This window comes from Clavispora lusitaniae (assembly GCF_014636115.1).
Source record: "Clavispora lusitaniae strain FDAARGOS_655 chromosome Unknown tig00000003_pilon, whole genome shotgun sequence".
Classification (NCBI taxonomy): Eukaryota; Fungi; Ascomycota; class Pichiomycetes; order Serinales; family Metschnikowiaceae; genus Clavispora; species Clavispora lusitaniae.
Window position 1 is genome coordinate 1,920,288 of NW_027093975.1, and position 16,518 is coordinate 1,936,805.

General features: G+C 45.5%; 8 protein-coding genes across 8 annotated transcripts; 4 read left to right on the top strand and 4 right to left on the bottom strand. All coding sequences in view use genetic code 12, as the record gives it.

The window, feature by feature from the left end:
• Positions 1 to 98: 98 nt before the first annotated feature.
• On the top strand, positions 99 to 953 carry FOB63_000888 (class I SAM-dependent methyltransferase; the record flags this gene model as incomplete). Its single annotated transcript, XM_002619734.2, has 1 exon — positions 99 to 953. The coding sequence occupies one exon, from the start codon at positions 99 to 101 to the stop codon at positions 951 to 953; it is 855 nt and encodes a 284-aa protein (XP_002619780.2).
• A 521-nt stretch (positions 954 to 1,474) lies between these two features.
• On the top strand, positions 1,475 to 2,170 carry FOB63_000889 (E2 ubiquitin-conjugating protein; the record flags this gene model as incomplete). Its single annotated transcript, XM_002619735.2, has 1 exon — positions 1,475 to 2,170. One exon carries the CDS (start codon positions 1,475 to 1,477, stop codon positions 2,168 to 2,170), a length of 696 nt encoding a protein of 231 aa, XP_002619781.2.
• Positions 2,171 to 3,586: 1,416 nt separating this feature from the next.
• Positions 3,587 to 5,278, top strand: CHS4 (Chs4p; the record flags this gene model as incomplete). Its single annotated transcript, XM_002619736.2, has 1 exon — positions 3,587 to 5,278. The coding sequence occupies one exon, from the start codon at positions 3,587 to 3,589 to the stop codon at positions 5,276 to 5,278; it is 1,692 nt and encodes a 563-aa protein (XP_002619782.2).
• Positions 5,279 to 6,206: 928 nt separating this feature from the next.
• DDR48 (Stress protein DDR48) lies at positions 6,207 to 6,911 on the top strand (the record flags this gene model as incomplete). The annotated part of the gene is made up of 1 exon (XM_002619737.2): positions 6,207 to 6,911. The coding sequence occupies one exon, from the start codon at positions 6,207 to 6,209 to the stop codon at positions 6,909 to 6,911; it is 705 nt and encodes a 234-aa protein (XP_002619783.2).
• Positions 6,912 to 6,969: 58 nt separating this feature from the next.
• KIP3 (tubulin-dependent ATPase) lies at positions 6,970 to 9,519 on the bottom strand (the record flags this gene model as incomplete). Its single annotated transcript, XM_002619739.2, has 1 exon — positions 6,970 to 9,519. One exon carries the CDS (start codon positions 9,517 to 9,519, stop codon positions 6,970 to 6,972), a length of 2,550 nt encoding a protein of 849 aa, XP_002619785.2.
• A 697-nt stretch (positions 9,520 to 10,216) lies between these two features.
• SGT2 (Sgt2p) lies at positions 10,217 to 11,203 on the bottom strand (the record flags this gene model as incomplete). The annotated part of the gene is made up of 1 exon (XM_002619740.2): positions 10,217 to 11,203. The coding sequence occupies one exon, from the start codon at positions 11,201 to 11,203 to the stop codon at positions 10,217 to 10,219; it is 987 nt and encodes a 328-aa protein (XP_002619786.2).
• Positions 11,204 to 11,331: 128 nt separating this feature from the next.
• FOB63_000894 (uncharacterized protein) lies at positions 11,332 to 14,982 on the bottom strand (the record flags this gene model as incomplete). The annotated part of the gene is made up of 1 exon (XM_002619741.2): positions 11,332 to 14,982. The coding sequence occupies one exon, from the start codon at positions 14,980 to 14,982 to the stop codon at positions 11,332 to 11,334; it is 3,651 nt and encodes a 1,216-aa protein (XP_002619787.2).
• Positions 14,983 to 15,401: 419 nt separating this feature from the next.
• Positions 15,402 to 16,514, bottom strand: TSR3 (ribosome biogenesis protein TSR3; the record flags this gene model as incomplete). Its single annotated transcript, XM_002619742.2, has 1 exon — positions 15,402 to 16,514. One exon carries the CDS (start codon positions 16,512 to 16,514, stop codon positions 15,402 to 15,404), a length of 1,113 nt encoding a protein of 370 aa, XP_002619788.2.
• Positions 16,515 to 16,518: the final 4 nt, after the last annotated feature.

A 16,518-nucleotide genomic window follows, 5' to 3' on the forward strand; every position in this document is an offset into this window, starting at 1 on the left:
GGTATGCTCTATGTTTTGTTTTTTTTTTGTTTTTTGCTTTCAAGGATGTAGCCAGTTATTCCGCGCGCGGAAAAGACACCAACTAGTAACTAGTAGCCATGTCTCACCTAGCTTCAATCAATGCCAACAAGAAGTCTTTTGCCTCAACAGGGCAGGAGTATGACGCTAAGCCATCGATTCAAACACTTACAGACTACTTTGCTGCGTCAATCCTTCGCTTGGATGTCTCTGCCGAAAGGAAAACTTTTGACGAAACAGAGAAACCGCTCTCCGCGCAGGAAGCATCTGGTCTTTTAACAAGTATTCCGCCAGACTTCGAGCGCCACTTGATCTGGCCCAACTCTAAGGTCATCGACTTTGCCTGCGGAACTGGTCTCCTTGCTAAGAAGTTGGCTCCCTTCATGCCTCAAGGCGAAATAGTAGGTATAGATATCAGCGAGACTATGCTTTCTGGCTTTGATGCAAAGGCAGAACAAATAAAACAAGAGTTCCCAGCTTTGAAAATCCGCTCCATTTGTGGTGATGTGCTCGACCCGAGCTTTGACACTACTGCACTTGAAAAGTATGCTGATGTGGTGATCTGTACTTTGGCCTTCCACCATATTCACTCGTATGAAAAAGTGGCACACATTCTCAAGACATTCGTACGGCCAGGTGGGCACATCTTAGTGTACGACTTTTACAACGAAGACAGCGATCGGCCAGTTTCACCAGAATTGGCTAAGCGGGGCGTGAGTCGCCATGGGCTTAGTATTGACGAAATGAGTCGATGTTTTGGTGACTGTCGTAATGTTTCGACAGCACGTGAAGTTAAAATACAACTCTGGCAAGAGGAACAGTTTATCTTATCGCATTGTCGGCAAGCGGTGATTGACAACTTGCCGAATGTGCCCAAGAAGGATAATCTCTACTATGTGGAGGCGAGCGTGATTTTGGCTGTGGTCCAAGTATGATGTGATTAGGGGATTGTAAGGAAAGGCATCAGGAGGCATGAGGATCCCACGGCTCTATAGAAAGGACCTGATAGCTTGATACTCATTCTACAGAATGGGTGACCAGAAACTGGAAACAGGAAACAAAGGTCAAACAATTGACAAAGCAATTGGCCAGCTTAAGCCGCAACAATTACGGTTCAAAATATAAAGTAAGTCAGTAAATTCTAGTATCCGCGTTTGTAGAAGGGTATTGTCTAGCATTACTATAGGTGCGGCTGCGGGATCAAGAATAGGGTGTGCGCACACTTTCATGGCCGGGCGATAAGAGTCACCCAAGGCTTTGCCTTGAACCAGTGTCCTATTTTCTGATTTTCTTCGCCTTTGCACTGCTTGGAAATCGAATTCCGAGTCGCTGGTCTTTACACGGGCATCGTTGTGACTAAATCAGCGTCGTTCCCTTGTTGGCCAGTTTCACGTGACCGCCGCATCAACCATATCTGGTCTGTTCCTCCCAATTTCTTCCCCTATACTCCTGCTTCATGGTTTCCAGACAAGCACAAAAACGGCTCACAAAAGAATACAAAAGCATTGCGGCCAACCCGCCGCCGTTCATCACGGCCAAGCCCAACGAAGACAATATTTTGGAGTGGCACTATGTCATCACCGGTCCGCCGAAAACGCCGTATGAAGGTGGCCAATATCACGGCGTTCTTCGGTTTCCTGCTGACTATCCGTTCAAGCCTCCTTCCATCAGTATCATCACTCCTAATGGCCGCTTCGCTTGCAACACGCGCCTCTGTCTCAGCATGAGTGATTACCATCCGGACACATGGAATCCTGCTTGGAGTGTGCTGACGATTCTTACAGGGCTCTTGAGTTTTATGACCGGCACCGAACAAACGACCGGTCTGATATCAACTACAGACGGAGTCAAGCAGAAGTTGGCTGCAGAGAGCAAACGCTGGAACACATCGCAGAACAGCCGTTTCGGCCTGGTTTTCCCGGAGCTTGCCCAGCACAACGCCCAGGACTTGGCTGCGCAAGAACGGCTAGAGCAAGAAATGCTTGCGAGAAACGCGCAACAGCCACTGCCGCTGCCCCTTCAGATGGATCAGTTGGATCCAGAAGACCGAGCTCGCCTTTTGGTGCAGCAGGAACATGCGCCGATCGGCAGACTGCTTGCGGCTGCCGGGATCTTCCTTGCGGCAGTCGTGGCGATGTACCTTACGTTTTAACGAAACTACCCATATGGGGAAGGACTGGTTTGGGTTGTTGGCTGGTGTCTGTAGCACGAGCGGTGGTTGTACTGGCCGTTTATGTCATGTTAGAGGGCGTTGACCGTATTGGTGGTGGTCCCAAGGTTGTGGTTCCATAACAACGTTACAGCACTGTTTGAATATACATTAATAGCATTGATTATTCGCTCGGTAGATTGCATGAGACTATATTGAATTACTCCAATGAGGATCTTGTTGGGCCATCACTATGAGAGACTACCGTGAGAGTCCATACGAGACTTCACATGCGAGTTCCTTCGAGACTTCTGAGAGGTCACTGAGACTACATTACTCGAGTAGGTTAGTAAGAGCTCTAGTAGGTTAGTAAGAGCTCGACTCGGATCTCAATTTTAGTGGCCCTTTTCCGCACGTCGCGTCGTGCTGGGCGTCCCTTAAATCCTTGGAGAGTACCTGAGTCTGCGACGCGATCGATGGGTATTAGACTCTGTACCTTTGAATAGACTATCTATGTGTCAATACAGGCGCATTGTAGGCCCAAACATCATTGCAGGAATTTCAGACCCCGCGCTCGAACACCTGGCTAGCCAACGTGTGTCTATTTATAGCTTCGGACGGAGGGCAAGCTTATGCTCAAGAATTCTGGAGATAAAATTGTACAAATATATAAGCATCCATCGAGAGGATGGCGTGGTTTGTTTGTGTAAGCAGCAAATCTCGGGAACTTCTCACACAGTTATTCCGGTGTAGGCGAGGCGCATTACACTGGCGTTCTGGCATTTCGGTATGCGATGTGACTGACCGATGCAAGAACGAAAAAAAAAAAGAGTACAAACTCGAACCGAAAAGCCAGGCTGAACAGGAGTAGCTGCAATTAAGACTGGCTGTTTCTTCGTGTCGTGTCGTGTCCAATTATCCGTCAATTGCCCGAGACAAGAATTCGGACCCAAGCGTTTTAGTGCAAGCAATTTGCAGATCGAAACCACCCATTTGAATCCTTCGAAGGCGCACCCAGACGCAGATCGCATAAATTGCCCGCCCAGAAAATATCGCGAATCTAACTCCACACCAATAAGCTTTTTCCTTTGTTTTGTTTTTCTTTCGCTTCGCCTAGACCGATCCTAGTGTATTCACATCACTGGCGTGCTCCATCTCCCTCTCCGCAAAGGGTTCTTCTAAATTTTCTACGCGCCTCGCGTGCCTACTAATTCTACACAGTCGCCGTCGTTGCCAGACGACTTTTCTTCGAAACTACGTTAGCCACCCAGCGGGTCTTGAAGCGGCAGCCAATAAAGGAAACAAAGAACCGTTATCCGAACAGACCCAAATCCGCAACTTTGAAGCATATCAGTTGCGTTATCCTCCCCAGCCGGCCAATTCCGAGTACACCGTCCCAATACAACCGTGCTCGACATCATGTCAGCACATCCATATCGTCAGAAGGCTGCACCTTCGCCGCCATACCCTGTCGATGATCTTACCGTTCAAGCTTTGTCGAGTTCGCTGAGCTTGCCAAACTCGCAAAACTTGCCAAGCCCACAGAATATGCCAAGCTCGCAAAACTCCCACATCTCGCAAAATTCCCACATGTCTAGAGATCATGCTGCCTTGCCTATGAGCCCACAGTTCATGACTAAAGAACAGCTGCCTTCACCACAGATGTTGTCGGCCACATCTTCGCTTACTAATTTGAATCTCCCGCTGTTGCTGCAGCCTGCGCTTTATTCGCAGTCAGAGAGCAATTTGCCTCATACCCATAGCCGCTCTGTGTCGTCGACGCTGTCTTTTTTCTATGACAGGCCTGACAATTCTTCTCTTGTGGATTTCAGCCAGAGTGTGCTCCAGCAGCACTTGGGCTCAAACCTGTCGCATTTAGTGCCTCGGCTCAAGACGCTTGAATTGTACCGCAAGAATGCCAAAAGATCTACTGATCCTGCCGTCTTATTTCAGTACGCCCAGCATATGTTGCAGACAGCGTTGATGTTGGAAAACACAAGCCCAGAGGCATCCACCCCAGCAACTCCGAAAACGCATGCCAGGCTTGCCTCTTCGCTGTCTCTCAGTGTCGATGGGCACAAGCGTACTCGCTCGCATTCGTTCAGCTTTGACGACATCGAGCTGACAGACCCAAAGTTGAAGCTTTCACTTCTCAAAGAAGCTCATCATTACTTGAAAAAACTTGCAGACAAGGGCTATGTCGAGGCCCAATATCTTCTTGGCGATGCCTACAGTCTGGGTGCGTTTGGCCGAGTGGAAAACAAAGAAGCGTTTAATCTTTTCCTTTCTGCCGCCAAGCACGGTCACACTGAGAGCGCTTTTCGCACAGCCCATTGTTACGAAGAAGGTTTAGGAACTGGTCGTGACTCGCGTAAAACTGTGGACTTTTTGCGTATGGCTGCGTCGAAGAACCATCCAGCCGCCATGTACAAGCTCGGTATGTACTCGTTCTACGCCCGGATGGGGTTGCCAGACACTGTGAACACGAAAAAGGCTGGAATTAAGTGGTTGGAGCGTGCGCTGAATGTTGCAACTGAATTGACTGCAGCCGCCCCATACGAATTGGGGAAGCTCTATCAGAACGGCTTCATGGATATCTTGTTGAAAGATGAAAAGTATGCATTGGAACTCTATGCCCAGGCCGCCGCTCTTGGTCACGTTCAACTGTCCGCCATATTGGGCAAATGTTACGAGATTGGCGAAGTTGTTCCCCAAGACGCAAACTTGTCTATTCATTACTACACGCAAGCCGCTTTGGGGGGCCATCCAGAGTCTATGCTTGCTATGTGCGCGTGGTACTTGGTGGGAGCAGAGCCACATCTTCCGAAAGATGAACTGGAAGCTTTTGAGTGGGCTAAGCGTGCGGCCTTGTGCGAATTGCCAAAAGCCCAGTTTGCTTTGGGCAACTTTTATGACAAAGGCATTGGTTGCATCCGCAATTCAGCGGAAGCCCAGCTGTGGTACAAAAAGGCAGCAGAAAACGGCGATGAGAAAGCCCTTTCTCGTATCACGAATAAGGAACTCGCTGCCCAACTCTCTAAGAACGTCAAAAGAAAAAAGGGCCGCACAACTCTGTCAGCTGCACAGGAAAAGGAATGTGTGATTATGTAGTAAATTTTAGAAGGAGACTGTAATGCAGTGCAACGATTTTTCCTGTGCGTGTACTCCCAGGACTCTGCTCGAGCCAGGACCACATGAGCTGTGTATATTCAATAGATAGATTCACCACCATATTTGTGTTAGGTTCTGAATACAATTGGTAGTTAGTACTTTTGTAGCTTTATCAGCTGGCCTGGCACTCTTAGCTACCTGAAAGGCTAAGAAGGTCCGTTACTTTGAGTGTTACTTTGAGTAATTAATAGTGCTCGAAGCAGACACTCTTGAAGTTGTTACCAAGATATTAGAAGAGGACGCTTTTGTAACAATAGATTGTGGCAGTTGCGGCACCGTATTCAGTTGCAAAGGGGAAATTATGATTTTCTGAATGCTGTAGCGAGAGTATTTGCCAATGCGCTTTCGTGATAATCGCTAGGAGTGAAGCATTCGACTGCGAAAACTGGCCAACATTGATTACGTTTGTTTTTGCTGGTCAGTGTTTGCTATTGTGACTTGCAATTCTGTTATAATTAGATCTAAGCAGTATGTTTTGCTTCTAACATTCATGCGCTCTATTGATACGTACAATGACATCCCATGTACGACAGACCCTTCATGCGCCATCGTAACCTTCGACTGCATGGAAAGCTGCTTCCATTGAAAGAATCTAGTCCACGAATTCATGCAGGGTATCTCCTGCAGGGACTTCCCCCGCCATACTACATCTAGTGCCATTGCTATAGTGATGAAAACAGCAGAATTATACATTCCACAGTGCTGCATTGCTTTCTTGGGTGCGTGACACATGCGTGGGAGATTATGCACGTGGAAGTAGGCACACGCTTCTCGCCTCCACAGCCACAGCAGGTGTCTATTGCTAATTTTATATTCTCCTATAAGTAGAAGAACATTCCCCAGCATTGTAGACAAATCAACAGCCACAATGTCTTACAACGACTCATACAACGACAACGACACCTCTTACGGAAACGACAGATCCTACGGAAACGAGAACGAACACCGTTCGACCTTAGGTAAGGTTGGGGACAAGATCAAGGGTGCATTCGGCAAGAACGACGATGACGACTACAATTCCTCGAAGAAGGACTCGTACGGTTCATCTACTCTGGACAGTTACGGATCTTCCAACAGAGGCGACTCGTATGGATCTTCCAACAGAGGCGACTCGTATGGATCTTCCAACAAAGATGACTCGTATGGATCTTCCAACAAAGGTGACTTGTACGGATCTTCCAACAAAGGTGACTCGTACGGATCGTCGAACCTGGACAACTACGGGTCTTCTACCAGTGACAGATACGGATCTTCCAACACTGATACATACGGCTCTTCTGGAAGAGGCGGTGATTCTTATGGATCTTCCAACACTGACAGCTACGGTTCTTCTGGAAGAGGTGGCGACTCCTACGGATCATCGAACAAAGGTGATTCATATGGTTCCTCTGGTAGAGACGAATTCGGCTCTTCTGGCAGAGGCGGTGATGCGTACGGCTCCTCTGGCAGAGGTGGTGACTCCTACGGCTCTTCTGGTAGAGACGGTGACGCGTACGGCTCGTCTAACACGGACAGCTACAGATCTGGCGGTGACTCCTACGGGTCGAGTAACAGACGTGACAACGATTATTAGCTCTATAGGTTCAATGACTATGACATGAAAAAAATGGATGATGATGCATTGTGTAGCTTTATTCGTTATTGTTGAATTCGTGGCGAGGCAAGTGATGGGCAATTGTAGGCGAAATAGGGGTGTCGACTGCTTTCGCTGGGAAATTAAACGTGTCCCTCGTGTTTATTATTTCATTGTGCACGATCTTCGTACTGGCCTGTTTATTAAGGAGTGGAAGTTTCGCAAGCATATCATGCAGACCATGCGTCGATAGTTTCGTTTCTGTGAGGGCCGGCATGCGCAGCTTCCTATCGGCTTTAGTAATTGCCTTTGAAGGAGGTGATTGTACATTGTGATTCAAGTCCAATGTGTCGAGCAAGGACTTTTCTATTATGCGATTACTCATGGGCGAGTCTTCGTCAAGATCACTGCGGCCAATGGTGGAATCATCCATGCTTATGTCACTTTCAGCATTAGACCCAGCATTCCAGCCTGATGGGAATTTAGACAACTTCTTGATTGCTCTTGAAGATCGCAAAGGAGACGTGGAGAAACGTTTATCTCTTTGTCTGTTCAGGAGTTGAGGGGTCAGCTCAGAAAACCCCGCAGCCATGTCTACTCGTGACCTCTGTTCCTCTAATTCGGCCTTGACATGCATAAAATGGGTAGTGGCTTCTTCTACTGCAGCATCGTAATCTGTGTCATTCATTCGCTCGAGTATATTACGAATGTCGTGTAATATCGCTGCTGCTCCCGTGGTTTCTTCGTCTTCCTTTTTGGCAATAAGGGACTGGACTAGTCGTGAAAGGCCCCTCGGTATGTAATTGTAATCGTTAGTGGCTCCAATTAAATAGTCAAAGAGGATTGATGAGTTGACCAAAAAGTCCTTCTGGAGTCGATCTTTAAGCGCCTCGATTAATTGGTGGAATATGTCTGTAAATTCGTCAGACCATCCATCCATTTCTTTCAATCTTTCAAGTGTGTGCTGAGTGGAACTTTTAAGGATCTCATCTATTTCGGAAGGAGTGTCGTATTGCCGTTCAAGGTTGATGATCTGCTCACTGCATTTGTTGTTGAGCTGCTCGCTTTGGACCAAGATTCGTTTTATAGTGGGTATTAGTTCGTGAAACTCCTCATAGATGTTTTTGTTATTAGTAATCTCACGAAGATGATCAATCATGATGCTGAGGTCGTTACTCTGCAATAGAAGCAATTTCCTTTTCGCCAACTGGAAATATTTTCGCCATTTCTCGTGCACTTGTTTATCCAAATTCGATTTGAGAGACTGAATATTCTTGGTAATGGCAGTCATACATTTTTTCAACGAAGAATCGTGCTGCTTGATTGCATTTTGAACAACAGTGGCTTCTCGTTGTCTAAGTTCCTCGATTTCCTGTTTCTGTTCCGTTATCATTTTTAGGTAAGAGCCGACATGCCTGTCCAAGTTTTGGCGATTTCGAACGAGCTTTGTCTTGATATCTTTAGCTCTGTCTGCGTATTTCAACGTGTTTAATGTTTCATCATAATGTTGGGACAGGGGAGAGATGCAGACAATCATAACGGTTTTGCAGTTTCCACCTAGGGAAAACTTCAAAAGACGAGTCAATTTCAGATTGCGGTAAGGGACATGGTTCTTCCGCCGAGGATCGCATAATGCATTAATGCAGTTTCCAAGGGCCAACAAGGACTTGTTTATGTTAGCACCTTCGTTCAAAGTTGCTCCACGGTTCTTAGTGGCAGCTGCCCGCTCGCTGCCAGCGAGATCAATGATAGACAATGTAGCAAATGTGTGTTCTTCGCTTAGACTCGCAGTTCTATCACGCAGCACAACATTAATCTGGAGAACAGCGTGAGATCGAGATGATGCAGCATTGGCCTCTGTTGGAGAGCATGTTCGGTTCAGATTGCCAAGCATAATGATTTCCATTACTTCTTCCACAGAGCTAGGCAGCCGCGACAGCAAATTGGAAACAACAATTCTCTTGCTGGAATCCTCCCGAAGCACAAGTTTTTTATGCGATGTTTCTGGGTTCAAAAGATCTCGTATGGTCTCGTTGTATATCTCTAAGAACAGTATGGAGACATCCACAATTTTTGTATCACTGAGAGTATGTAGCCTTTCATATAATTCTTTCATGGTCAAAAAAATTACTCCAGGGTTTTCCGGCGTACCCAGAATCGTGTGTGTCTTTCCACATCCTGTAGCGCCATATGCAAAGACAGTTGCATTGAAGCCATCCAAAATGCTATCAAGTAGGGGTTTTGTGGTGCTCTCGTACACTTCATTCTGTGTAGCATGCTCATCAAACAAGCGGTCAAACACGAATCTGTAATCTTTTATTCGGCCCTTCCCATTGGGAAAAGCATTCTTCTGCATCTTGCTGAGAGGATTCGTATCTGGAGGATCAAAAATGAGCATTTTGTCATCCACAACTTTCACGATCTTTCTGAGCCCTTTGGGACCCTGCGACGCCTTTTGCTCGTCGGTAGCTGTGCCTTGAAGCAGACCATCGCCAACGAATAAAGGTACGTGGCTCTCTCGTACTAGTTTATCTTCTTCTGCAGGAGTAAAAGGGCGAACACGGACTGCAACACTGATAGAAGACTGCCTGGAAGATACTGGTATCATCTAGGAGCCAACGACGAATCTTGAAAAGGTATAGTATGTATGAAGTATGATACGTATAGACATAAACATCGAGCGTGTGTACAAGCAAAGACGCGGATCTACGTTTGCACTATGTGATTTGCGATGGATGACTTTGCTGTGAGAAGAAATTCGGGTGTGCTTGATATGAGCGTGAAGAGAAAGATTATTATTCCTTTTGGCTTACGTTTGGGCTTTTAGGTATATGTTTCTGATTTTTGCAGACATCTTTTGTCTGCGCAAAGTTCGCACCTATGTCATTTGCAATTTAAGTAGAGTTTAACAGAGTCTGAGCACAACGAAAAAGCCTCACAAAAGCAAAAATACGTACCCACTAATCCAAATGAGTACAAGGACACCATTTAAAAAAGCACGTAAGATGTGAAAAGATCATAGGGCTCTTAATATGTTTGGCCATATGTAACTATTGAAAGACTTCACGAAAAATACAATCTGGCCCATTAATTGTGCGTTTTGGCAAAGTCCATTCAGATAGATCAGTCGAGACAGATATTAACGGGCATGGAACTTATGTTTTTGAAATTGTGAACTAATGGCAACCAGTACCACTACTCTCTAGGTGTAACTGCAAAGCTTTCATTACACTTGCTGGAAATGTGTTCGTCAAACTTATTAAAATTAGATAGACACAAACTCACTATATCAGCTATACACGCATCTACTCGCTAGAATCCTTTTTTGCGTCGCCACCCATAAACTGTTTCGCCATGTTTTGAAGCATAGGGTTGTTCATCAAGTTGTCAAGTCCACCTTGGCCACCCATACTTTCGGCCATTTGGCGCACAGCAGGGTTGTTCATCAAACCCTGTAAAGCAGATGGGTTACTCATCAAGTTCTGAGCAGCCTCCATTAATTGTGGGTTGTTCATCATCTCAGCGAAGTTTGGCATTCCGCCACCGCCAAACATGGACGAGAAATCAGGAAGACCTCCGGCGCCAGCACCAGCACCAACCCCAGAGCCTGCGTCGGCAGAACGTGCCTTCTCTGAGTCCTGGGTAGAAATCGAGCTTTCCAACTCTTCTTCAACTCTCTTCTTCGCCGTTTCATAACCTCTCTTCATAGCATCTGAAGGAGACGAGCCTTCGACATCCAAGCCCTTCTTGTAGGCCTCCATGGATTCCTTCGCATTGCCCAAAGCATACTGGGCCAAGCCCAATCTCGAGTAAGCCTTGGCAAACTTTGGGTCCAATTCAAGAGCAGCTTTGGCATCAGTTACTGCTTTTTCATGCTCCGAGGCAGAAGAGTAAGCAGCAGCTCTGTTAGACAAATACACTGCATTAGTAGAATCCAAAGAAATGGCCTCTGTGTACTTGGAGATAGCAGTAGAGAAGTCTCTGGCAGCCATGGCCTTGTTACCTTCGGCCTTCAAAGCATCAGCCTTTGCCTTCGTCTCTGCATCAACCTCAGCAGCTTTGGGTGCCGTAGCCGAAACACCTGAGCCATTTACAGCGTCAAGCAAGGATTTGCCACCAAACTTAGCAGAAATAGTGCTGGCATTTGCCTTGTTCACTTCGAAAGCATCGGCAATGCAGTCAATGGCCACGTCAATAGATTCGGCAAATTCTTCGTTGACAGTTTTGTCGGAAACGCTTGTTTCCAAAAACTTGATGATGGCTAAAGCCAAGTCCTGGTTGGTGATTGACATTGAAAGGTGGAAAATGAAAACTTGCAGGGCAAATCCCGAATTCTAATGAAATCAATATTGGGAGAGGCACAGGCGGGCGTAGATTTGGGAGGCACGGATGTTCGAGAAGCTTCCCTGGAGCTCAACCTTTACGATTGTATGAAATTCCAGGGCGAAGCTTTCTTACTGTGGAGGTCAGCAAGAGTTTTGCTCAATTCGTAGTGGCGGTGGCGCAAGACTCTCAAGTTTGTTCTTGTAAACTGTTTGATGGCAAAAGTCATTAAACCAGACCTGAAGGTGAGAAACTGCGAAATCGCTGCAGCTATCGCCTCGTGATCTAGCTTGATCCTCACATTGAGGTCCATCAATTCTTGGACACTTTGTGACTTTGAGTAGAGCAATTTCTTGTAGCGGGAGTTTTTAGTTTCGATGAAACCAAAGTTGAAAAAAGGCGATGATGTTTCCTCCACTTGCAGTGGGAGGTCTTCCACGGACAAGGTGTTCCTTCTGCTAATGGTTTGATGTTCGTCAACATCACCGTCCCCCAGAGAGTGGGCCACGATCTGGTCTTCAAACCGCCTTAATTCGATATTGATATCCACAATTTTGTGATACATTTGCTTCCATTGGTCGAGTTTTTGACTCACCTTGTCACAGCTAGCAAGGAGTTCGCGTACTCCACTCTCTAATCTCTGAATGTACGATTGGAAGGCATAGTACGTTGAATCAAGTCGCCTTCCTTCCGTTTCAGCCTGCAACTGCCTCTGCTGAACAAAGAAAAGAGACTGGAGGAAACGGTCTATCACAAAACGAACATCACCCTGTTTCACTCCACCAATACTCACAAGCTTGTTAAGTTTTGCTATACTCTTTTGAAACTTGACTAGATCTTCCCGAGAAAACGCCACAAAGTACTCAATCTCCTGTATGTTTTGCACGGAAAGTTGTACTTTTCCTAATGCGAGCCTTTCGGCCTCCTGTCTCAGCGAAACTTCCTTCATCAAATCTAAAACCAGAGTGGAATCGCTCTGGCAACACCGCGAGAAATTGCGCAAGAATGTGGTTTTCGAAGCATCTGAAACAAAGTTCATACTCAGAAAGTAAGTGCTTAGATGTTCCAATACTCGATTCGCTCTAAACTTGGAGCAAAATGGTATCACCTGTTTCCCGGGTGGAAAATTGACCCAAAACTCGTCGGGACTAATATCAAATCCCAAAGGATTCGAAAACTTTTGAATCTGTACAAACTGTCTTAAGCAATCCATCGTGACATATTTTGTAGAGTAATGCAGTTTTCCCAGATCAGATTTTTTTTTTGTATGAAGTGCAACATTAACGATCCAGTCGTCGTTGCTTTTGTCATACCGGCAGTTTAGCACACCTAGGTCTATGTTGTTACGAAGAGGGAAGTTGTGTTTGAAGTATTCCTCAACAACGACCTTTTGAATGCTTTTGAATGCTTGATTTGTTTCATTTGCAGCTTTGCTAGCAGAGAAACTGCAGTAGTCCAAAATATTGTAAAAATTCTTCGAATCTTCCCAGTCGAAAAACAATCTACTGTCTTTGAGTAAGCAAATCAAGTTATCGAGTCGGCTGAACCTAACGTAAATTGCAGTGGGGAAAAAGAGCTTATAGTTCACCTGATTGATGTCAATCAAAGCTCTTGAAAGTAATTGGGATTCAGGAATACCTTTGGAAAGAACATGGAGCAAAGTGTTCCCATTTTTGTCAATATGATTTTCAAAAGTGAAGGGTCCAGAAGACTGATTATAGACACACTCGAACGCCTTTTTGATGAGCAATTCATACTGCGAATGATCATAACAGCGACAGAAACTGAACAATGGAGTGACACCACTTACATCCTTAGATTCCCAGTCGATGAGGTGGCCCACCCTATCCATAGCGTTTAAGTCATGCGAGAGATAATGCCCCACAGTTCTTCCATTATTGTCTCTCAGGTTCAAATAAAGTTCCAATTCACGCTTCGAAGTGTTTGCGAAGAGAACATCTAAAATGTCTTCTACAATCTCAGGCACTTCTTCTTGCAAAGCTAACATGAGTAAGTTTTGACCTGTAGATGTGTTAACATCGAAGAGAATATCTTCCAACAGAATCCACGCTGCTGTTCGTGTTAGTAACATTCTAAAAATGCCAGGACTTTTCGCTTTTATAGCAAAGACAAAGAAGCTTTCACCGTGGATGTTTTTGCTTCTTATGCAATGATTAGTTGGGAGATCAGTATTTCCGTAATTGTCTTCTGTATGGTCGAGGACCCTTTGCAATGTGTCCATCTTCTGCATACTGATGGAGTACCAAAGTTCGTAGTTTTGAGCAGAGAATGAAATCATTTCCTTCAAATGACTACCGGATTCTAATTTGTTTGAGCTTGAAAGATGATATATCACGGCATCGATGTTGCTCAAGATGTAATTGAGATAGCCAGATTCAATTTCAGCACTAGCCGTGTTGTCACTTTTGCATGTACTGGAGGCACCAAAATGTCTGATATAGTATAGGTGAGCTTCTAAATTTGGAACTTTAGAATGCACAACAACCATGATGAGTAATCCAATGAGCGTATCTGCATCAACCACAAGATCAGGGGAAGAGTTTCCACCAGCAGGAGAGCCAGTGGTTAAAATGTTCACCGCATTTTTGATAAGCAAGACTTTTTGTTTCTGGTTAGCAACTGTGGAGTTCGCCAATTGAGAAAACTGTTCAATTGCATCCGAGACCCTTCTATATAGAATGTTCAAATTCCAAGGTTCATCGACTGGAATGTCCAAGTGGTTGAGGGATAAGCAAGATAAATCTCTGTACAAATTTGGGGTCAATATAAGCTCCGGTTTATCATCTTCATAAAGTCCGTCATCCACTTCATAGTTTTGATACTGGAAAAGGAGCTGCAGCCAAACCTTGTTATATATATTTAGCTCCACATACTCGTGGACTAGACTGTTGAGATCCACGTTCTTGTGTTGCGTGACAATGGAATTGAGTAGATTGTACGTTCTTTCTCCATCAACAGTCTCTGCATTGACGCAGTTTTGGATAATGGAGAATGCTTCGTCAACTAAAGCTGTGAACTCATTTCTGATCTCATGAAGCGACATCCGCTGTCTTGTTCGAAGACGCTGGAACCGGCGGTTATTGTGATGGAAAAGAATGTAGAACTTATCAGACATTGCTCGAGAGAGGACAGGGAAGTTACGCAAAAGCTCTTCAAAAGTTATTGCCGATTCCTTCTTCAAAGGAAGTATCTTCGGCTCATCAACCGGAGTTGCGGGTGGCCCCTCAACCATCAGCTTGTGGCCAAAAAGCAGGTCCTCAATGTATATCAATAAGAACTTACTGCTCTTCGGGAAGTAATCGCAGAAAGAAATAAAGTAGTTGACATTAAGGATCCTAAGCTTCATGCTGCGCTTGGAACCACGGCCCGTGAAGACCATGCCGTTTTTGATAAGAACCTGCTTACCGTTCATGGTGCTGTACAAAACCAGCTGGACTTTGGTCACTGGAGCAGACGACGTAGATAAAGGCGCACTAGTCTTGATGATGTGGGACTTCACAAAGTCCTCAGACGTGAAGCATATTTCGCTTAGTTTCTGTGACAGGTGGTCGTAGCACTCTTGGAGTATGTATGCTGGAGGAACAAGAATGGCATAGTCATTGTGCAGACGGCAAAGTTCCCGGATTGTGGCTTTGAGGGCCGACTTCAGATGATGTGGATTGTTGAATATGCAATTGAGAAGCGGGTTGTAGACCAAAGGAAGATGCTTTGGTTTATCGCTGGCCATTTGCACAGATGAACGCCAAGTTAGAGTATTGAAGTGTCGGAAGACATACAGTATCTAGCATGCGCATCTATAATGTGTGAGACACCGAACCCCAAAACCGAAGGAGATGAAAATAATAACGAAAAATATATTAAAAATAATACTTAGTAGATGTATATGTAAGTGGTATTCGTATGATTGCAACTTTGAGTATCAAGCTTTCATCGGTAAAGCACTATGAACAGAAACATTTGAGCGCGCTCCTAAGCTTCACATACAAAGCACGATCAATAAATCCTTAATGTTCTGGCTCCCAGAATAGTCCAATTCTATAGAAAACCTTCCGAAGCAAGCATATTCGCCGACTAACGGTACCATAATTATGAGGTGCTTTGACAGATGATTCGTAAGTAGGATCATCCGTCACATTAGAAATATTGTCAAAGTTGCACGGTCTTCATGTCCTGTTCGAGCCCCGTGGATTTGGAAATGATATTGCCCAACTTGTCATACTCGTACTCTTCGCTTTCAGGTTCTTCTTCACTGTCAGATTCATCCTCGCTTTCTGCCAAATCGGCAGGGCCCCTTCTCACGATATTTCCCAAATTGTCGTACTCCACTTCTTCGCTCTCTTCATCCAGACTCTCGGTTTCAGAATCGTCCTCGTCAGCCGAGTCGCCCTTTCTGTTAACATTTCCCATCATCCACACATCGCCAGCTGCACTTTGCTTCTTGCGCTCTTGAACCTCGGCCTCCAACTTGGCCATCCACTCGTCTTGTGCTGCCGTAACAGACTCTGAATCTGTGCACTGCTGGTACACCTCTATAAGTTCCTTGTTGATTTCCAAGAACGTCAAGCCCCACGAAAAGTTCTCAAGAAGAGTTTCGGCCCATTCCCAATGTCCCACAATTGCAAAACATGCCGCAAGGGCTTCCACACAGTTAAGCTTCCATGGCCGGCCATAATTGACTGTGTTTGCTGCAACTAAGTACGGTAACAACCTTTCATTTTTGCCGCCGATTTTGTTGAACGGAATCTCGTCGAGACGGGCCCACGAGCACTCTACCACAGCAGCTCCCATAGTCTCTACAATTTCCCGGTCGTTAGGACAAACCACCCCAGTTCCATTGGGCGACACGACAATACCCTGGAACTTTTGGCCCACCCTCAAGTTCTTGATGTATCCAAGACGTTCTAGCTTTTTGCCTGAGCACCTTTTCGGATCACAGTGGTCGAAGTCCCACATGGCTAGCTTGACCGGAAAATCTGCACTGGCATGTTTGGTCTGAGACCCCGCTTCTTGTCTCCCGCGGCGAATATGGTGCTGCTTGGATTTGTGTCCATTGGATGTTCTAGATTTAGAGGCTCTTTCCTCCGTAGGCTTATTTTTTCCTTTCCCCATTTGGTGCAAGATTATAAGCGGCTCATCAGTACTGCAAGTGAAGAGCGATGAAGTAACCGGATGTACGGAACTCTTGCACCATAATATCCTACTAACTGTTTTTTGAGACTTTTGTATTAGACAAATTAGAAATGAATGGCCAGAGCCCATACCA